Source organism: Podarcis raffonei, chromosome 17 (genome assembly GCF_027172205.1).
Source record: "Podarcis raffonei isolate rPodRaf1 chromosome 17, rPodRaf1.pri, whole genome shotgun sequence".
NCBI lineage: Eukaryota > Metazoa > Chordata > Lepidosauria > Squamata > Lacertidae > Podarcis > Podarcis raffonei.
Genome location: NC_070618.1, coordinates 10,544,941 through 10,562,719, shown reverse-complemented (window position 1 = coordinate 10,562,719; position 17,779 = coordinate 10,544,941). Strand labels below are relative to the sequence as shown.

At 42.5% G+C, this 17,779-nt stretch overlaps 1 protein-coding gene across 1 annotated transcript in view; it reads right to left on the bottom strand.

Moving 5' to 3' along the window:
• DNAH6 (dynein axonemal heavy chain 6) overlaps positions 1-17,779 on the bottom strand; it is a 119,206-nt gene that overhangs the window by 34,497 nt on the left and 66,930 nt on the right. The window contains exons 54-63 of the mRNA XM_053371332.1: positions 16,898-17,094; positions 14,338-14,541; positions 12,857-12,982; positions 9,050-9,214; positions 7,103-7,170; positions 6,170-6,350; positions 4,666-4,845; positions 3,755-3,988; positions 1,405-1,540; positions 199-368 (exon numbers count right to left, since the gene is read on the bottom strand). Coding sequence (XP_053227307.1) covers positions 199-368; positions 1,405-1,540; positions 3,755-3,988; positions 4,666-4,845; positions 6,170-6,350; positions 7,103-7,170; positions 9,050-9,214; positions 12,857-12,982; positions 14,338-14,541; positions 16,898-17,094 — 1,661 coding nt within the window. The remainder of the gene's footprint in view (positions 1-198; positions 369-1,404; positions 1,541-3,754; positions 3,989-4,665; positions 4,846-6,169; positions 6,351-7,102; positions 7,171-9,049; positions 9,215-12,856; positions 12,983-14,337; positions 14,542-16,897; positions 17,095-17,779) is intronic.

Sequence of the window (17,779 nt, the reverse complement as noted above, 5' to 3'; positions counted from 1 at the left end):
CTAGAGTCACAGCCACAATTAGTCACGCACCTAGAGGGAGGCAGGTACAGGCCGTATTTCCCATATGATTGCTTATTGTTGAGAATGAGGCAGATGAGCTCTTCCCTCTCTTGCAAACTGCATTTCTGACGGGACATTGACTACATAGCAGCATCACCTCTAAGATAGTACCTTGAATTGTTAATAGACATGGCTTACCTTTTCTTCCATAAAGCACTTCACCACAATTAATTTCTGAAACATGGTCAGCCTACTGTCCCAAGATTCGTGTGGTTTATCTTCTTTTTTTTTACCGCTTTCAGTTTCAGTTTGAGTTTCAGGTTTATAGTCTTCCCACTGTTCCGGGTTAATACGAATTTCAAGTTGTCCTACAAAAGAGTATTATAATTTCAAGCCACTTTAGTTCAACCTTTCCTAGTAGAAAATCATTATTCAGGTAACACTGGGGAAGCCATAGCTCTATCAGATATGTAACAGTTCTGAAAATACTAGGGGTTAGTTCTTAGCAATTTGCAATTTTCTGAACAAGACAAGCATATTGAGAATACTGCTGTGAACACTGATAGGATGAAACAGAATGTGTTTGGTTAAACTAAAATACAACATCCATTTAAAATTGGCATACCTTACATACAATATTTTATAAACCTTACATACAACATTTTTACCAGTTGGCAGATGACTACAACTAAATAATTTGAAATTCTATGGAATTTCTGGTGAGAATTTAACTGTACCACTACATACATCAATAGTCCTGGGGTAGCCAATGTGGGGCCTCCATGTTTTGGACTACAACCCCTATTAACCTGTCCCAGTATGGCCAGTGGTCAAGGATGATGGGAGCTGTAGTTTACATCTGGAAAGCATCACTACAAAAATAATAATTATTTTTTGTACTTATTACTCATTTTCTTTATAAAACAACCCAAAGCGATTAACAAAATAGTTCAAAGATTAAAACCAAAACCTAACCAAACCAAAATGCAAACCTAAACACACTTTCGGAGGCTCAAAGGTCAAAACAAGCACTTCCAATTGAGCCCAGAAACAAATCACACTTCTATTTGATTTCCTTTGTGTGGAAATAGGTTTTAAATCTATATACCGTACTGCAAGTCAACTGGAATATTTTAATATGTCCCACAGCAATGTCATTCACTTAAGATGCCATCTAGTGTGAAAACAACATGTATAACAAATAACTCTCATCAACCCCTGAGCCGTCATCAAACAGAAAAAAGTAAATTCAAGTTACACTAACAAAAATCTATTGAAACACAGAAAAACAAATAACTAATATTCAAAAGCAGGCAACGTATCATAGAAGCATACAACTCTCTCATGTTTAGATGTATGATAGGAAAAGTCCTTTACAATCCCATTTCATATTTATCATGTTACCTAATTTAATAAAAATGTGCATCGTCTGTATGTCCGTTTCAATTCCTGCAAAACATGGCAGTGTTTCATCTAAGTCACAGCACATAAACCACGTATTATCTTCAAGCCATGGAATCTGAGGTTTTTCAGTCCGCTCCTATTATAAATAAGACAGGCTATGTCAAGTAGTGTGGTGACAGGTTGCGTAGAGTGTGCAGTCAGACAATTTATTATTTCAAATATGAGTACAGCAGAAAAACCCCCTGAAAATGAAGACATAGGTGTTTTAAAGAAAAAAATCTCTTGATCCTCATGGAACAAGTGCTGTAATCTAAAACATGCCCACTTGAAATTATGAAGAACTTATTTTCAAATAAATATGGTTAGAAATTGTGTATCAAAAGTATGAGTTTTTAAAAAACATAATTATAGTATTCAGTAACATTGCCTTTCTAATCTAGGCCATTTTATTAGTGTTAAATAAACATTAACAATAGCATACACTGCCTTGAGCTTATGGGAGGAAAGCTGGGATACAAAAGTAGATAACGATGTCGGTTATAAAAAAATAAAAACAAGCTGGTTATTAAAAAATAACAAGCACAATAAAAAAAAATCAAACCAACATTTGCAGTATTACATCATATATATGTATGTACATGTATGTACACCAGATTTGGCCAAACCAAACCTGGCTGATTTGGAAGAACCTGAGTGTTGGTCACATCAGGGTGAGACAGCCCTGAACACAAAAAGGACCTACCTGCAGCCGCATCTTCATTAAAGAACATAGGGATGCAGATGAGTTGATGCCTTTCCCACCAACCTCTCCCTCTTCCTGCCTGCCTCTCATTCTTTCTGCCTCCTGAAGCAGTACCACAAATGACTAAATGCTCCTGCTTACAAGCTGGCAAGCAGAGAGGACCCAATGGTGCCAGTTGTGGCTCCATCACAAGTGGCTATCATGCGTGCAGGGGAACTGCTTGCAAAGGAGCAGTGCCCCTCAGGATCGAACCCGCCTGCCCATGGTCAGCAGGGAGGAGAAGAAGACCCAGCATCTTCTCCTTTCCCTACTCTCTCCCACCTTAGCCCTGTCTCCAAATCCACGGCAAGGCGTGGGTGGTACAGGTGGATCAACCCAATCCATGGGCTATGGATTGGGGCTACAGTGCAAAACTGGGAGGGCTGTACACAGTCCTATATATTCATGTTTTCAGTCTGTTGCACTCTGGAATAAGCAGTGATATGTAGCCTTCTGTGATGAGTTTATCAAAACACTCTGAAGATAAAGTTGCTCACATAGCTGGGAGTCCCCCAGCTTATGTAGTTCCATGACTAGCTGCACCCAGAGCATTGACTGGTCTAGTTTTATGGGACCACATTTGGTGGTTGAAAGTGAGGATACAGAAAACACGCTTGGTGAAGTTCAGTCAGCCACCTTCAAAGTCAATTACATCTAAAAGGGAGAGGAAGTCTGGTTGGGTCTAGGAAGTTAGACATTCCTCTTGGACAGAAAGGGTAGTATCAGCATCCTATAAAGATTACTCTTAGGTCACTCAGGGGGAAATCTAGCCTGGACCTGGAAGATGTAAATTATAGGAGCCAGCAATCCCTTTATGGGCAAGTGGCTCGAGAATGTGGTCATTGTCCAACCGCAAACATTCTATGATGAAACTGATTGCCTACATCTATTCTAATTAGGCTTCAGGCCTGGTTCTGGAATGGAAACTGTTTTGATTGCCCTCTGGGTTGACTCTGACTGAAAGGAATAGGGGGCATTTGATCCTGTTAATTTTCTTGGACATCTCAGTGGTTTTTGACATCAGTGATATTCAGTGGTATTCTGATATTCAGTGGTATTCTGGATAGGCTGCCTTTTCAGTGTTGGTTATGGGACACCCTCCCCAGACAAGCTTATTGTATTTTTTTCAGTGTCATGTGAGATTTAACCCCCTGTGGCTTTTAAATTTCAAATATTTTAAAGTATTTTTTTAGATCTGCTGTCCTAGAGCTATTTTTGTATTTTAAGCTTTTTACTTGTAAACTGTCCAGGAATTTTTTTTTGTAGAGAAATATCAACAATAGATAAATAAATTACCAGAGTGCTTTGAAAGCCAATATTGGCTGACAAGAGGGGTCCCTAATCCTCCATGCGCTCCCTTTGTCATTCACATCTCACTCGTGTAACGCATTGCACAACACAGCAGCCGTATCCTGAATTGTTGTACCTCTAATCTCACTGGTTGTACAGTAGCCCTTGCACCTATTTACTTTTTGGGTTATAATGAGAAGTTGAGTCACACAATCATGAAAAGGATCCAGAAATTTAAAACTTTATTAAATATATATAAAAAAGTCTTCCTAAATATACCTTATCTAAACCAGCAGCTCCACGGAGGAAGAAGTTCCATTCAAGGTCTGTAAGTTCTTCTTTCTGTCGCATGATCTCAATACACAGCATAAAGCTATAGATTAGTTTGTGCTGTTCAAAAAGGCCTCGGGAAACATTGGTATAAGTTGCATAGAGTGTCTGAGAAAGGAGTATAGCAAGTCGCTCTTCCAGAACATCGTTTTTTTCAGATGTTTCAATAGTGGTGTTAAATAGCTGCAAGGGAAATCCAAGAAATATAATGTTGGGTGTGCTTGTTACTAAAGCTCATAAAAGACTAGACACGAATAATCCTTTGGGAACATCTAAAGTAGCTCTTTGAATCCTAGATACTGATTTCAGAGGAATTAAGAGGTCTGCAGTTAGGTGGAGTCTTGCAACTGCAGCCTTAGAAATATATGGCTGTTTGCTATATGGAGAATGCCTCCTGCAATTCTTTGCTCCTGCCTGCTGTCACGTGGTGATGAACCCACCCCCACCATTGGTCCCATCATCTCCATCGGTGGAGCAAGCCGATTGGGCGCCTGGGGCGGCGCGCATGCACTGCACCCATGGGTGGGGCCAGCCACCCGTGGGGGCAGGGCCAGCTGGGGAAGGACACTCTGTGGGGCCTCCAAGGAGTCTGTCTGCCTCCTCCCACTCAGCCGCCCCACAGCTGAGGGGGAGGCAGCGGGCAGACCGTTTGGGGCAGTGCCACCACGTCACTCCCAGGAGAGATGCGTGGCTCAGGCACCCTGCAGGCCGTGCGGTGAGTGCCGCCCGGCATTTTGTCACCCCCCTCAGTGGTGACACTCGGGGCGGCCCACTCCCACCACACCCCCCTTCCTCCGCCCCTGATCATCCCACGCATTAAACTGCAAATGTGAAACTGCTCAAAAGAGGAAAGTCCAAACCTGTTTGAAATACTTTAAGGAAAATTGATACATTGGATCAATCTCTGACAAACTTGCAATCACAAAATACATGACCGATCCCCGAGTAGCGACAGGGCGATATTTTTCACGGGCTGCATTGATTTTTTCTTCTGTCGTTTCTGCTTCCACAAGCCTCACTTTGATCGCACCGGATGTAATCTAACAACATAGATTTCAAAGTAGCATGTTGAACACACATAAGAAACTGAGTACCTCAAATATGTGGAATAAATTACTCAGAATGAAAAAAAACTCATATTTGAGAACACATTAATCAATCATTATCATCATCATCATCATCAAAACACTTTCAAGTACTCAAAAGAATTTTGCAAGCATTGTCTAGCTGTAGTTTTTACAAAAATGATATAAAGTAGATCAGTATTATCCTATTGCAAATAGGTATTATCCTACTAAGTCATACTCAAAGCATACCTACTGGAAGCAATGAATCTATGGCTAACATTGGCTTAGAATTGGGACTAAGGTTGAGGGAGATTAATTTACCTAACATCAACTAGTGATTTATGGAAGATGGAAGATCCAGACTAGGGACTTCCTGATTCATAACTCAGTCTTCTAGCCACTATGCTACACCATCTTTCATGGTGAATCTTTACAACAACCCATTCCAGAAAAATATAAAGGCCTTCAAAGGATATACAGACCGAAAAACCTGGATCATAAATTACAGAACGTATGTGGTTTTTCACAGATTAGCATTTTTTTATATTTGTTATATTACCGAGATGCACAGATTATGACCTAATCTTGGAAAGAGATTTAGTCTGCAGAATTGTTGTTGTAAGTCTAACTCGTTCATCATTTTTATTTCAAGGCGGCCCTGCAATTTTTTCGGTAAGAGCCATGCAATATTATAAGTAACATCTCTGATACTGAAAATTCTGAAACCCAGATTCCAAGTGGAAATGAGTGAAATAACTAATGGAGGGGCATGTTATGTATTTCCGTTCCTCCTACTGAAAAACTAGGAGCTGGTATTTTAAGCAATGGGGGAAATGATGAGCATAAACTTGTGGGTGGAGATGTTGCAACCTTGAAAATAGAAGCGTTCTAATTTTGTCATGCTAACCTAACAGATTGATGGAAAAGGGTTTAGTTGGTTATTTGCTTGATTTCAAATAGGAAACTGAAGCTAACTGCATTAAATGGTAAAATAATGTAGCGTGATATGTGGAGAGTAAAATGTGATATTCTTGGGATTATGATTTAAAAAACAACAACTCTGCTGTATCTGTCTGTATGTGCTGCAACTATCATAATATCCCTATAGCTGCTAGACACAATATACAGATTTCTGATTAGTGCAGTGCCACTAACATTAGACTAGAGTATCCCATCCTGTATATTTCATTGTTTACATAATGCTCAAGAGCAGAATGTAAACATTTTAAAATAATTTCTCTTGGTGATATTCCACACAATCCTATATATGTTGTTCCTTTTTTAAAATGTCCCCCACCTTCGATTCTTGAAGTGTGTTGATGAGCTCTTCCTTGTCCAGAATATTCCCTTCTGATGTAAAAAGCATTTTTAGAATTTTGTCTTCAATGGCTTTCAGTTGATTCTTATCAGCATTTATTCGGACAATGAGCTGGGTTCTTTGTTCCTCTAGTTCAGGCCTCTCTAGTCGCACGACATCACTAAAACAAAAGTTAAAATATATAAATAATGTAAATCCTGGCATCTTGTGAAATGTATAAGGTATAAATAATGAAAATAATATGAATATATAATAAAACTGCAAGTACTTGACCATCGTTTTTAATGATCTCACAAAATTTTACACAGACTTTTTTCACAAAACCCTGTACAAGTATTAGAAAATTTGTAAGCTCTATTTTTTCCTGTATTATAATTCATGCTATGCATATTACATAATGCAATATGAAGAGGCCAGAAACATGATGTAGACCAGGGGTGGCCAACTCTCAAGAGACTGCGATCTACTTTCAGAATTAGTTGTTTTTAGGGGTAAAAAAAAAACCTTTTTGGGGAGGAACTTCCCTTGGGGGGTAGGGTTAAATGCAAGGAACAAAGGGGTGAAGTCACTCACACAAAAATTGCTATGGGTGAAAACAGCAGCACAGAGAAAGCTCCGCCTTCTCTTCCAGAGATCAAACAACAATGGAGGGTGAAGCAAGGGGCGTGACAGGAGTCAGTTTTAGCGACCCTAAGGAAAGGGAGCCAGAGATCGACCACAATCTACCAAAACTGCAGGGGGATCTACCAGTAGATCACGATTGACCTGTTGGACATACCTGGTGTACACCAACCTTCCTCAGCCAGGCACCCTCCAGCTCCTATCAGCCTCCCACAGATGCTGGGGAAGGTTAATGTATACCTTTTAATTAGAAAGTGGTGTAGATTGAATTAAAAACAACAACCACGATACCTTAGCAGTTGATCTTCCAGGCCAGATCTGGTAACAGTGAAATTGATAATTGTTACTTTGATACACACCTGTAAGAGAAGCACAGGAGAAAGGTGGCTAATGTACCAAATGTATTGTTTTCATTAAAGCATAAGCTATTATGAACTATAGGCCATCAAAGGCAGCTGAATTATACAGTCCTCCAAATTAAAAATATTTACAGGTAGATGGAATTATATTTTATATGCCTGGTCTGTATCTCCAATTTAGGGGAATGGGTTTAATACAATTGCAGATAACAGACTTGAAAATGCAACCATGTACATGTTTTCTGAGCAGTAAGTCCCACTGAATTAAATGGAACTTATTCCCAAGGAACTCTGCACAGAATTGCTACTATAAAAGCTGTATTTTCTACATTGAAAAATGGCTTATTTTTCAGTAAACTGACACTAACCCTAATGAAAAATGAAAACATGAAAAAGGCATTTGAAAGAGGTATACATATATAGATATGGAAGACTGGGATCACAAATTCTTTAAAATACACCTGGATCACACAGAGCAACGAGGTTAAAAACTGCTCATGTTCCTCAACTCGTTGCCAAACCAACCAAGCTAATGTAACTTGATGGGGCTTGACATTCAGGAGTACTGGCAAGGTTCATACTAGTTTCAGCTGCAGTTATTTTGCTCATTACTTCCAAAAAGTCATAGAGCAACCATGAGCTGGAATTGATTCCTCTGTCTCACAATGGAGCTGTGATACATTTAATAAATACTGCCTTAAAGTGCTACTGATTAAGTTAAATAAGACATCTCAAGTCACAGTCAAATCACATTACAGTGGCATGAGGATGTCGTTAAAAACAATAGTCCCATGTCAATGTCTCTTCTTTCCTTTCAACAATCCCGCATTGTGATCCAATTACCTTGTGCATTTCTCTGCCCAATCCAATTCGTTGCCTGCCACTGGCAGGGGCAGTGAAATGTACAGGGATGGAAACTTGAATAAAATGTTGGGGGCACCCCAGGTTATCTCCACCCTGCAGAATCAATCCCAAGACGTGGCAAACACGCACCATTTGAATGGCAATAACCAACAACTGGAGGGGGGGTCTGGCCCCCTCAAATATCTTATTGTGGGGGGCTGAAGGGACCTCAGCCCCTAGGAGTTGGCTCCTATGGAAATGTACATGATGATGTCACAACACAGGTAAGCATTGCTATAAATCATAGAGGACGATGAAAACATGAAGTGCCGTTTTCACTAGTCCCGCCATGTCACTTGTAACATACAGTTACTTTATTGTAGTGTAACTATATGTATGGGATGTGGGTGGCGCTGTGGGTTAAATCACAGAGTCTAGGACTTGCCGATCAGAAGGTTGGCGGTTCGAATCCCCGCGATGGGGTGAGTTCCCGTTTCTCGGTCCCTGCTCCTGCCAACCTAGCAGTTCGAAAGCACCTCAAGGTGCAAGTAGATAAATAGGTACCGCTCCAGCGGGAAGGTAAACGGCGTTTCCGTGCACTGCTCTGGTTCGCCAGAAGCGGCTTAGTCATGCTGGCCACATGACCCGGAAGCTGTACGCCGGCTCCCTCAGCCAATAAAGTGAGATGAGCGCCGCAACCCCAGAGTCGGTCACGACTGGACCTAATGGTCAGGGGTCCCTTTACCTTTACCTAACTATATGTGAAGGGCAGGTAAGCAATGATAATGCAAGAGGGGGCCACAAAGAGCACCCTACCCCTCCATATGATTAGACTGGCATGTGGGGGACCATTTGAAGAAGGGTGAGATATTTCAACAATATAGAAATTTCCCATCAAACAAGGAAAAAGTGGTGCTTAAAAATGCAGAGAAAATACACAAGATATACCTAATACAATTTTGGAAAGATGAAGAGTAATATATATATGTATTTTTTAAAAACCTCTTAGCTATGACTTGTCTAGCTACTTTTATACCTCAGGCAAGTAGTGTGGATTTGGCATTTTTGTTGTCATGTAGAACCTGAAGTTTTTGTCATAATCTATATCGGAATCTCCGAGGCGAATGAGAAGTCTTCCGCCAGCAACGAAAGTCTGCTTCAAAAGAATTGGTTCCAGAGCAGGGTCAAGTGTCTCTCTAAGCTATTAAAACGAGGGAAAGAGATGAGTTTCTTTTTATGCATTATGCTTAGCGAAAACATTTCAGAGTTAAAGCACACACTTATGCTTCTGTGTAACAGGAGTCTTATTTTCTTGTGGTTCTTTACTCCCCCCCCCCCATTGAATATCATTTGATACGGATCTTTAGTTTTTTGGTACAAATTAGTTTATGGGTGAGATCTGAAGCAGCGTGAGCAGAAAGAAAATACAGTGGTACCTCGGAAGTCAAACGGAATCCGTTTGACTTCCAAAACATTCAGAAACCAAGGAAGCTCCTGCAGCCAATCAAAAGCCGCGTAAGTCGCATCAGACATTCAGGTTCCAAAGAACGTTCGCAAACCGGAACACTCACTTCCAGGTTTGCCGTGTTCGGCAGCCAAAACGTTTGCAAGGCGTTTGGGATCCAAGGTGCGACTGTAAATTCTTGTTCCCTCAATACTTGTGCTAGGATTTGTACAGAACCATAAGTATCAGCCCTTTTCACATCTGTGTAAGTGAAAGAACACTTTTCTACCCACAAACTAGCACAAGTTGTGAAAGCAGCTCTATGAATGGAAGACACCTCCCATAGGGAGGGCACTGCTGAATCTAGACCTGTAAATCTTCAGAATTTAACAAGTGAGCAAGGCTAACGATGGCACAAATCCTGCTATTAGCAACACCTGGCTTTGGCCACTTAGACTTGCTTCTTTACAAAACCATGGGTGGGAAGGAATGCAATTGATATGTCAGCACTACTTAATATCTGTCAGGGCAGGCAGCTGTCAGAGGTTTGCTGGGAATTATGTCAAGGAATCAGAGCCAAGGGACCAAGCCAAGAGCCAGAGATGAGGTGGCTCATTACACTGGGCAGTTGTACGTACACCAGAAGGTTCCTGGTTGCAGCCCATCTGCTCCCTGACAATAACTCGGTAGTAAAAATGGCCTCCAGAATATATGTAAACTATCTCTGCCATGCAGTGGTTGCAGTGACAAAGAGCATTAAATGAGATACTTGGAAAGCACCCATCTCACATCATACTTCAGTTACAAGCTGCCTATGTGGCCTTCAGGAAGCCACCATCTCAGGCTAACACTCTACAGCAATATGCGGATAAGTATCCTGCCTACCGTATAAAGCTGTTGAGAAGATGGACAAATTTGTCAATTTCAGTTTCGCATTTTTTCCCCATCTTAAATTCAGGTCCCCCATATTTCCACAGAAACTTGATATTTTCCTCATGAAAATCTGATGTTTTAAGTAAAAAATTTTCCTGAATACACGTTTTTGTATGCTGTCTTGACTAATAAAGATTTTGCAAGCATTTGGCCTCGACACAAGGCATCTTTCTATACATTGTTGTAGCCTTCGCTACAAATTTGGAAAAGTGCAAATTTCAATTGATAATTATGTGTTTGGTTCACGTATTGATTTAAGAAGCGTGTATGATGAGGCCGTTTCTCAATATAATGCAAGCAAAATTGAATTTCTCCCCCACACCTAAGCTGCTGTAGAGGTTTGCTAAAATGATCTAAATGAAGTGCTCTGAAAAGTCAATAAATTATTTATAAGTGCTAAGTATTATTATTACGTCAACAACTGACTGAACAATAAAGCCACTGAATGTTCTCAGCTTGGAGGTTAAACGGGACTCAGAATCCACACCAGAACACTTTGCCTGTACATTTTCAGATTTATTAAGCAACTACGCAGTGAAAGGTGACGGTAGAGTACATAATACATAACACAAAATAAAAAGTCTAAAATGGAGCATCATAAAAAGTGGTAACCAATCATCACGGACGGCAGAGGAAGACACTAACTGTGGGAAATCGCTCCAGTTATTTCTGCTTAAGTTACCATTAATTTCAGTTTTCTGACAATTAAGCCTTGCATTTTGCGACAGCTAATGAAATAAATCAATGCACAGAGAACTCTTTGTTAAAGGAAGTATTTGCAATGGCAAACAAGAAATCCTTCTCATGCATCTAGCTATACTATTACTTCCCTGCATGGATGGAAATATATGTTTCACATTACAGTTGTTCTTTAAACATTGCATTTTGTAAAACCACTTCATGAATTTGGGCCGATGAAGCAGGATATAAAGAAATAAAATTAGTTTCTCTCAAAGTCATGAACAGAGAAACACCCTAGCTTTCCTAAACCACACCTGCTTCTTAGAAAAATACACAACAATTATAACCACAACTGAAGGTACGTGGATAAATGGATTTATTGTCTAAACAATACTGACTCCACTACAGATCATGTTAGTCACAATCAAATTATCCTATTGGTTTCAACAAGACGTAAGCATGACTAATTTTCTGTAGGTCAAGGTCACAGCGAGTTTTGCATGATACAATAGTTTTTCATGATATAATAACAAACCGCATGAAGACTGAGACATCCTGGTTTTAACTCTCTCCTTTGTTTTTGATTTGAGAAAGATTCATACAATGTATAAACCTCTCATTTCCTATCCTTCGTGACTGCCTCTTTAAATCCACTTCTTCCTCTGTAGAAAGAATGTACCAAGAAACTACCTTCTTGTGTGATAGTCTCTCTTTTTCTCCTTCCTTTGTTCAGGCAAAGCTAGAAAAATATTCCCATTTTCAGAATTTTTGCAACTATCCTCCAAATGACAGAATACTTGGTACACTGTATGTACTACCGTATTTTTCGCCCTATAAGACGCACTTTTCCCCCTCCTAAAATGAAGGGGAAATGTGTGTGCATCCTATAGGGCGAATGCAGGCTTTCGCTGAAGCCTGGAGAGCGAGAGGGGTCGGTGTGCACCGACCCCTCTCGCTCTCCAGGCTTCAGGAAGCTATCCGCAAGCCTTGCGCGCCCGGCGGGAGTTCCCCCAGGCGCGCAAGGCTTGCAGGCGGCAGCCTGCAGCCCGAAGCACGGAGCGCCCTCCGGAGGACGCCCCGTGCTTCGCGCAGGTGTCCGCAAGCCTCGTGCGCCCGGGGGAACTCCCCCCGGGCGAGCAAGGCTTGTGGGCAGCAGCCTGCAGTGCGGAGCACGCCGCACCCTCCGGAGGACGCCCCGTGCTTTGCGCAGGTGTCCGCAAGCCTCACGCGCCCGGGGGAACTCCCCCCGGGCGCACAAGGCTTGCGGGCGGCAGCCTGCAGCGCGGAGCACGGGGCACCCTCCAGAGGACGCCACGTGCTTTGCGCAGGTGTCCGCAAGCCTCGCGCGCCCGGCGGGAGGTCCCGCCGGGCGCGCAAGGCTTGGGGCGGCAGCCTGCAGCTCGAAGCACGGTGCGCGCTGCGGAGCACGCCCCGTGCTTCAGGCAGATGTCCGCAAGCCTCGCGCGCCCGGCAGGAGGTCCCGCCGGGCTCGCAAGGCTTGCAGGCAGCAGCCTGTTCTGGGGGCTGGGGTCGGGGGAAGCTCGGGCTTCCCCTGCGCCTGGGGGGGAAATAATTTTTTTTTCTTTATTCCCCCCCCCCCCCAAAATCTAGGTGCGTCCTATGGGGCGGTGCATCCTATGGGGCGAAAAATACGGTAAATGCTTTGCTTCTTGTAGAAGTCGACAAGGATGTACCTGGTCAGAGCCAGTGGATCATGTTTAACAGTTATAAACAAAAGAACAAGAAATGAAAGATTGTTCTAGCTTAATGCAAAAAGATCCAAACCTCTTCTAGAAGAACAGGTGACCCTAGACGAATAGCATTCTCCAGGGTACGCAGGAAACCAGCGTCAGTAAGCTTAATTATCTTTAAGCCATCATTTGCTTCTTTATTTCTTATCCAGCGGTTTGCCTGTGTATTAAAAGATATTATCATTAGGATGGTAAATAAGGAATTAAGATGTTGTCCCCCAATAATCAACCCTTTAATGGACAATGCAAATTTCACAGCTCTGTCTAATTGTTCCCATCCTTCTTGGAGTGGTGTATGAACGTGGAGTAGAACCAGAAGACCAAAAACTGTCCTCTTTTTCGTATGACAATTAGAGCTAGAGTGAGAATTTAAAATAGGATGGGTTTTTGTGCTCTTAACTGGCTTTTCCTTTTTTAAAATTGTACGTTGCCTTGAGATGACTGTGTATACGGTGATGAATGTAATAATACTAATACTCAACCATCCGGAGTTCTTGCAAGCAGAATCAAGTTACGGTATTTTTCGCCCCATAGGACGCACCTAGGTTTTTTGGGGGCGGGGGAATAAAGAAAAAAAATTATTTCCCCCCCCCCAGGCGCGGGGCTGGGGTGGGGGAAACCCGAGCTTCCCCCGACCCCAGAAGAGGCATCTCTCCGCAAGCCTTGGGAGACCGGTGCGACTTCCCACGGGCTCCCACGCCTTGTGGATATCTGCCTGAAGCCCAAACCAGGTTGGGGAACAGCGGGATGGCGGCGCTCCACCTCCCCGCTGTCCCCCGAGCTTGTGGGGCTTGCGGCAGGGCAAAGCGCGCTTCTCCCCGCTGCCAGCCTCCAAATCAGGTCGGGGGACAGCGGGATGGCGGCGTTCCGCCTCCTCGCTGTCCCCCGAGCTTGTGGGGCTGGCGGCAGGGAGAAGCGCGCTTCTCCCCTCTGCCAGCCTCCAAATCAGGTCAGGGAACCTAAGCCCGGGGCGCGCTGTGCAGCGCGCCCCAGGCTTCAAGATGCAGGCTGCTATCCGCAAGCCTAGGGAGCCCGACGGGAACTCCCGCGGGCTCCCAAGGCTTGTGGAGAGCTTCCTGAAGCCTGGAGAGCGAGAGGGGTTAGTGCACACCGACCCCTCTCACTCTCCAGGCTTCAGCGAAAGCCTGTATTCGCCCCATAGGACGCACACACATTTCCCCTTCATTTTTGGAGGGGAAAAAGTGCGTCCTATAGGGCGAAAAATACGGTAGATACAGCATGCTGTGAGCAGATCCCTGGATTCGTTTCTGCATTCAACCCCAATTTACTCACTACTACAACAATATCCTCCTCTAGGAGGGGAAATGGCACTGGAAAGGGAAATAATGCAGCAGGCATGGGAAGGCTCCTTTGAAGAAATAACAGGCTGGAGAGGATAATGTAATTGTGATCTTTAGCATTTCCCCAAAAATATCATTATCCAATAATACAGAATATGGCTGTTGTGGATATCTGATTGAAACAATACATAGCATTTCTAAAGTGAGTACTTACTTGATCTTGGGGGTCAATCATGAGTGGCCAGCGTCGCCCCCGTGTAACGAGAATGCCATTCTCAGTGGAAACATAGTCCCGTGGCAATCCATCAGTGTTCCATTGTCGAATTTCATAAGGATCTCCCAAAATATTTATGAGACTGAAATCAGGACTAATAGGAATATCTAGTTCCTGACATTGTTTGATCCAGCGATCTATTAACTGAGATGAAGGAAAGAAACAAGGAAATTTACTTTTGTTATAGTATATAGGAAAGGTTAGTCGATCAGTTCACGACTGGCTACTACAAGAATCAGTAATGGTAAGGATCCACAATGAGATTGAGAAACCTTACCAGCTCCCAGTGCAACTAGTATGTTATACAAGGATGTTACTAAGCGGCGTCTTGGTGGTGGGAAGCAACGAAACAAATAGGCTGACTCAACTCACCTCCTGATATCTGGCTATGGTAGCTGAAAACGAAGTACCACTGGAATTATAATACCAACTAGTTTCAAAAGTACTATTGATGCAAGTGTGAGAAGATATGAGGAGGGCTGAATTAGGAAAAAAATTAAGAAAATCTTTCCACTTTTTTGGGGGGGAGGGGAAACAAAACAATTTTCATGGCATGACAGCACAGCCTCTACCATGAGAGGTAAGGGAGGCAAACCAGCCAGATAAACCAACCCCCTCCTCCTTGTTAACGTCAGCACTGCCACCAAGTGGATACCCCTCCCCCCCCCGCCTTCACTAAGCAGCCCTATAACCTTTTGGACTCTGACTGGTCCAGCCCCCACCTACACAGGGTAGAGTGATATGATCCTGAAGTGAATACCTTAAGGGTGCTATGTATTATTACACTATAACTTTTTTAAAAAAACCCAAAAACAACCAACTTTTCTGATTACTGACACTTTAGCAAGGTGATTTAAGGCAATGCTGCTAGGTTTTTTAAAAACAACAACAACAACAAAGAAACAACTAATTGTTAAGTGGAAAAATGATATTAAAACTTATTAAAATGCCTTGCATCATTTTTATAATTAGCATTATAGCATTAATAACACCTTGACATATTTTGCTAATACTTTAACATTTAAAAAGATTATAGCTGGAAAAGTGTTTCAGTGTTAATTAAAAGCTCTGTTAACCTGAGGTGATGAAATAGCACCTGCCACAAAGATTACACTGAACGTATGCTGAGCTGTGAGAGGTTCATTTGCCTGCTAAGTCGCTGCTTGTATTAAAACTGTGCCCCTTTAAAAGTATGAAAGCCCAGCACTAAGGGCATCAATACTTTGCTGTTCTTAAACAAGTTGAACTTTCTGTAGTCTATGGGGAAACCCAAAAGAACCCCAAGGAAAAACCACGGTGGGATCCTGTATCTATGAGGGTAGAATGCACAAGAGGAAGCTTTGCTAGACCAGATCCTTTGCCAAGGAAATGACTTTGGCTGGGTTAGCTAAGTACTGTGCTTTACCATATCCAAAGAAGTTGCCCTATGCCATAGAACAAACAGGTAGGCCTTTCCTCCACCTGCCTTACCTAGCTGCTATGTGGGAGAACAACAGCCAGAGTTGTGTGAGAGTGAGCTGAAAGCAGCTCGTGTTTGCTCTGTGCTGGATCTTTGGGCTTTCCTGAAAACCTAACGGGAAGCAAGATCTGTGGGCAGGCTAATGCTGTGATTCCCCTCCATTATGGTTGCCATACGTCCGGAATTTCCCAAACATATCTGGAATACTGCAGCTGCAAGCAGTGTACAGTGGTACCTCGGGTTACATATGCTTCAGGTTAATACGCTTCAGGTTACAGACTCCACTAACCCAGAAATAGTGCTTCAGGTTAAGAACTTTGCTTCAGGATGAGAACAGAAATTGTGCTCCGGCAGCGCGGCAGCAGCAAGAGGCCCCATTAGCTAAAGTGGTGCTTCAGGTTAAGAACAGTTTCAGGTTAAATACGGACCTCCGGAACGAATTAAGTACTTAACCCGAGGTACCACTGTATAGGCGGAAAACAGCAAAATGTCAGGGAAAACCCAGACGTATGGCAGCCAATGTTGACAGTGTCGTTTTTGCCTTAGAAATAGCTCAAAAATGTCCAATTTATTTGCGATTTTTGCCCAAAACTAAAAAAAGTGGATATGTGTGTTAATAAAAACATCTATTCTATAGACACCACAGTCTCTGCCAACCTTCACTCCAAGGGAACTGAGCCTCAGATGAGTGTTTGGAACCCCTGGAGTTTGGTGTGGCATGTAACAGTACGTTTCCTCCGGTCTGGACCACGGTTTTTACATCTATCCCCTCATTAGATAACCGGTTCACTAAGCAAAGCTCAACCATTTGCAGTGAAGAAAAGGGTAATTCACTCTTCGGGGGGAGCAAAGGGCCTATTGCACAGGGTTGTTGCAGTTCTTCCAATGTGGCTATACTGCTTTACATTTATTTGGAGGGTTCTGTTTCGCTATGAAACGGACAAGCGTTTCTATAAAGTACACGATTTTTACAATGAAAAAAGCCCACAGGCATATCCACAGAAATCATGGTACAGAGAAAGAAGTGTTGTTTTAACTCACCAGTTGCCTATAATGTGCTGTAAAAGCTCCATAGTAGGCTACACAAGCTGCAGCTATGAAGACATTTCCAGTGATGTTTGAAATCTCCGCCTCAAAATTCAAAATACTCTCTTCCCACCGGACCTGTTCATCTCCTAATGCAGCTGTAAGTTTTCCAGCTCGATTGAGGCGAGCTTGAGTCAGTGCCATGGTCCTTGCTAAATAGAGTGAAAATTACTAGACTGTTTATTTTCAAACAGTAGTAAGGCTTTTTTTTTTTTTGCAAGACATTCTTTAGACCTCTTTACATAATAAAGGATTGCATGTCCAGAGTTAGAAATGTCACAGAAAATCAGAATATGGGAAGCGAATCCTTTGTTCTTTGTTGACAGCTCCTAGCCTAATTCCTTTCAAACACTCTATCCTTGGGTATGTATCTACATATGCAAACTAAAATAAGTTGCTCAAGTCTGAGCCTCCTCAAAAACCTGTACAGGACTCCAGAGATATAAAGGCTAGAAGTAAAAATCATTTCATCAGATGCCCCCATCACTGGCACATTCTCCCACAAATTCATTTAGAGTTCTTCTGTTCTCTAGTGTTTCCTTGGAAGTTTCACTCCCCAAAGATGTTCTGAAAATGATTCTCTAAGGAAAGATCTGCTTGGACAACAACTCCTCAGATTTTATGTAATTCCTATGTATGTTTTAGATTGTTACATAAAATGATCCGCCTTCTGGTATATGAATAGTTTGCCATTGTCAAGTTTTGTGTAAATAGAAATTTTAGATGTACAAACAAGCTTACATTCTTAACATGTTTATAGATCAGAGAGTCTTCTGGATGTCTAATTGCTGAAACACCAGCAGGCATTCCTGACAACTAAGGCTGCAGCCTGAACCC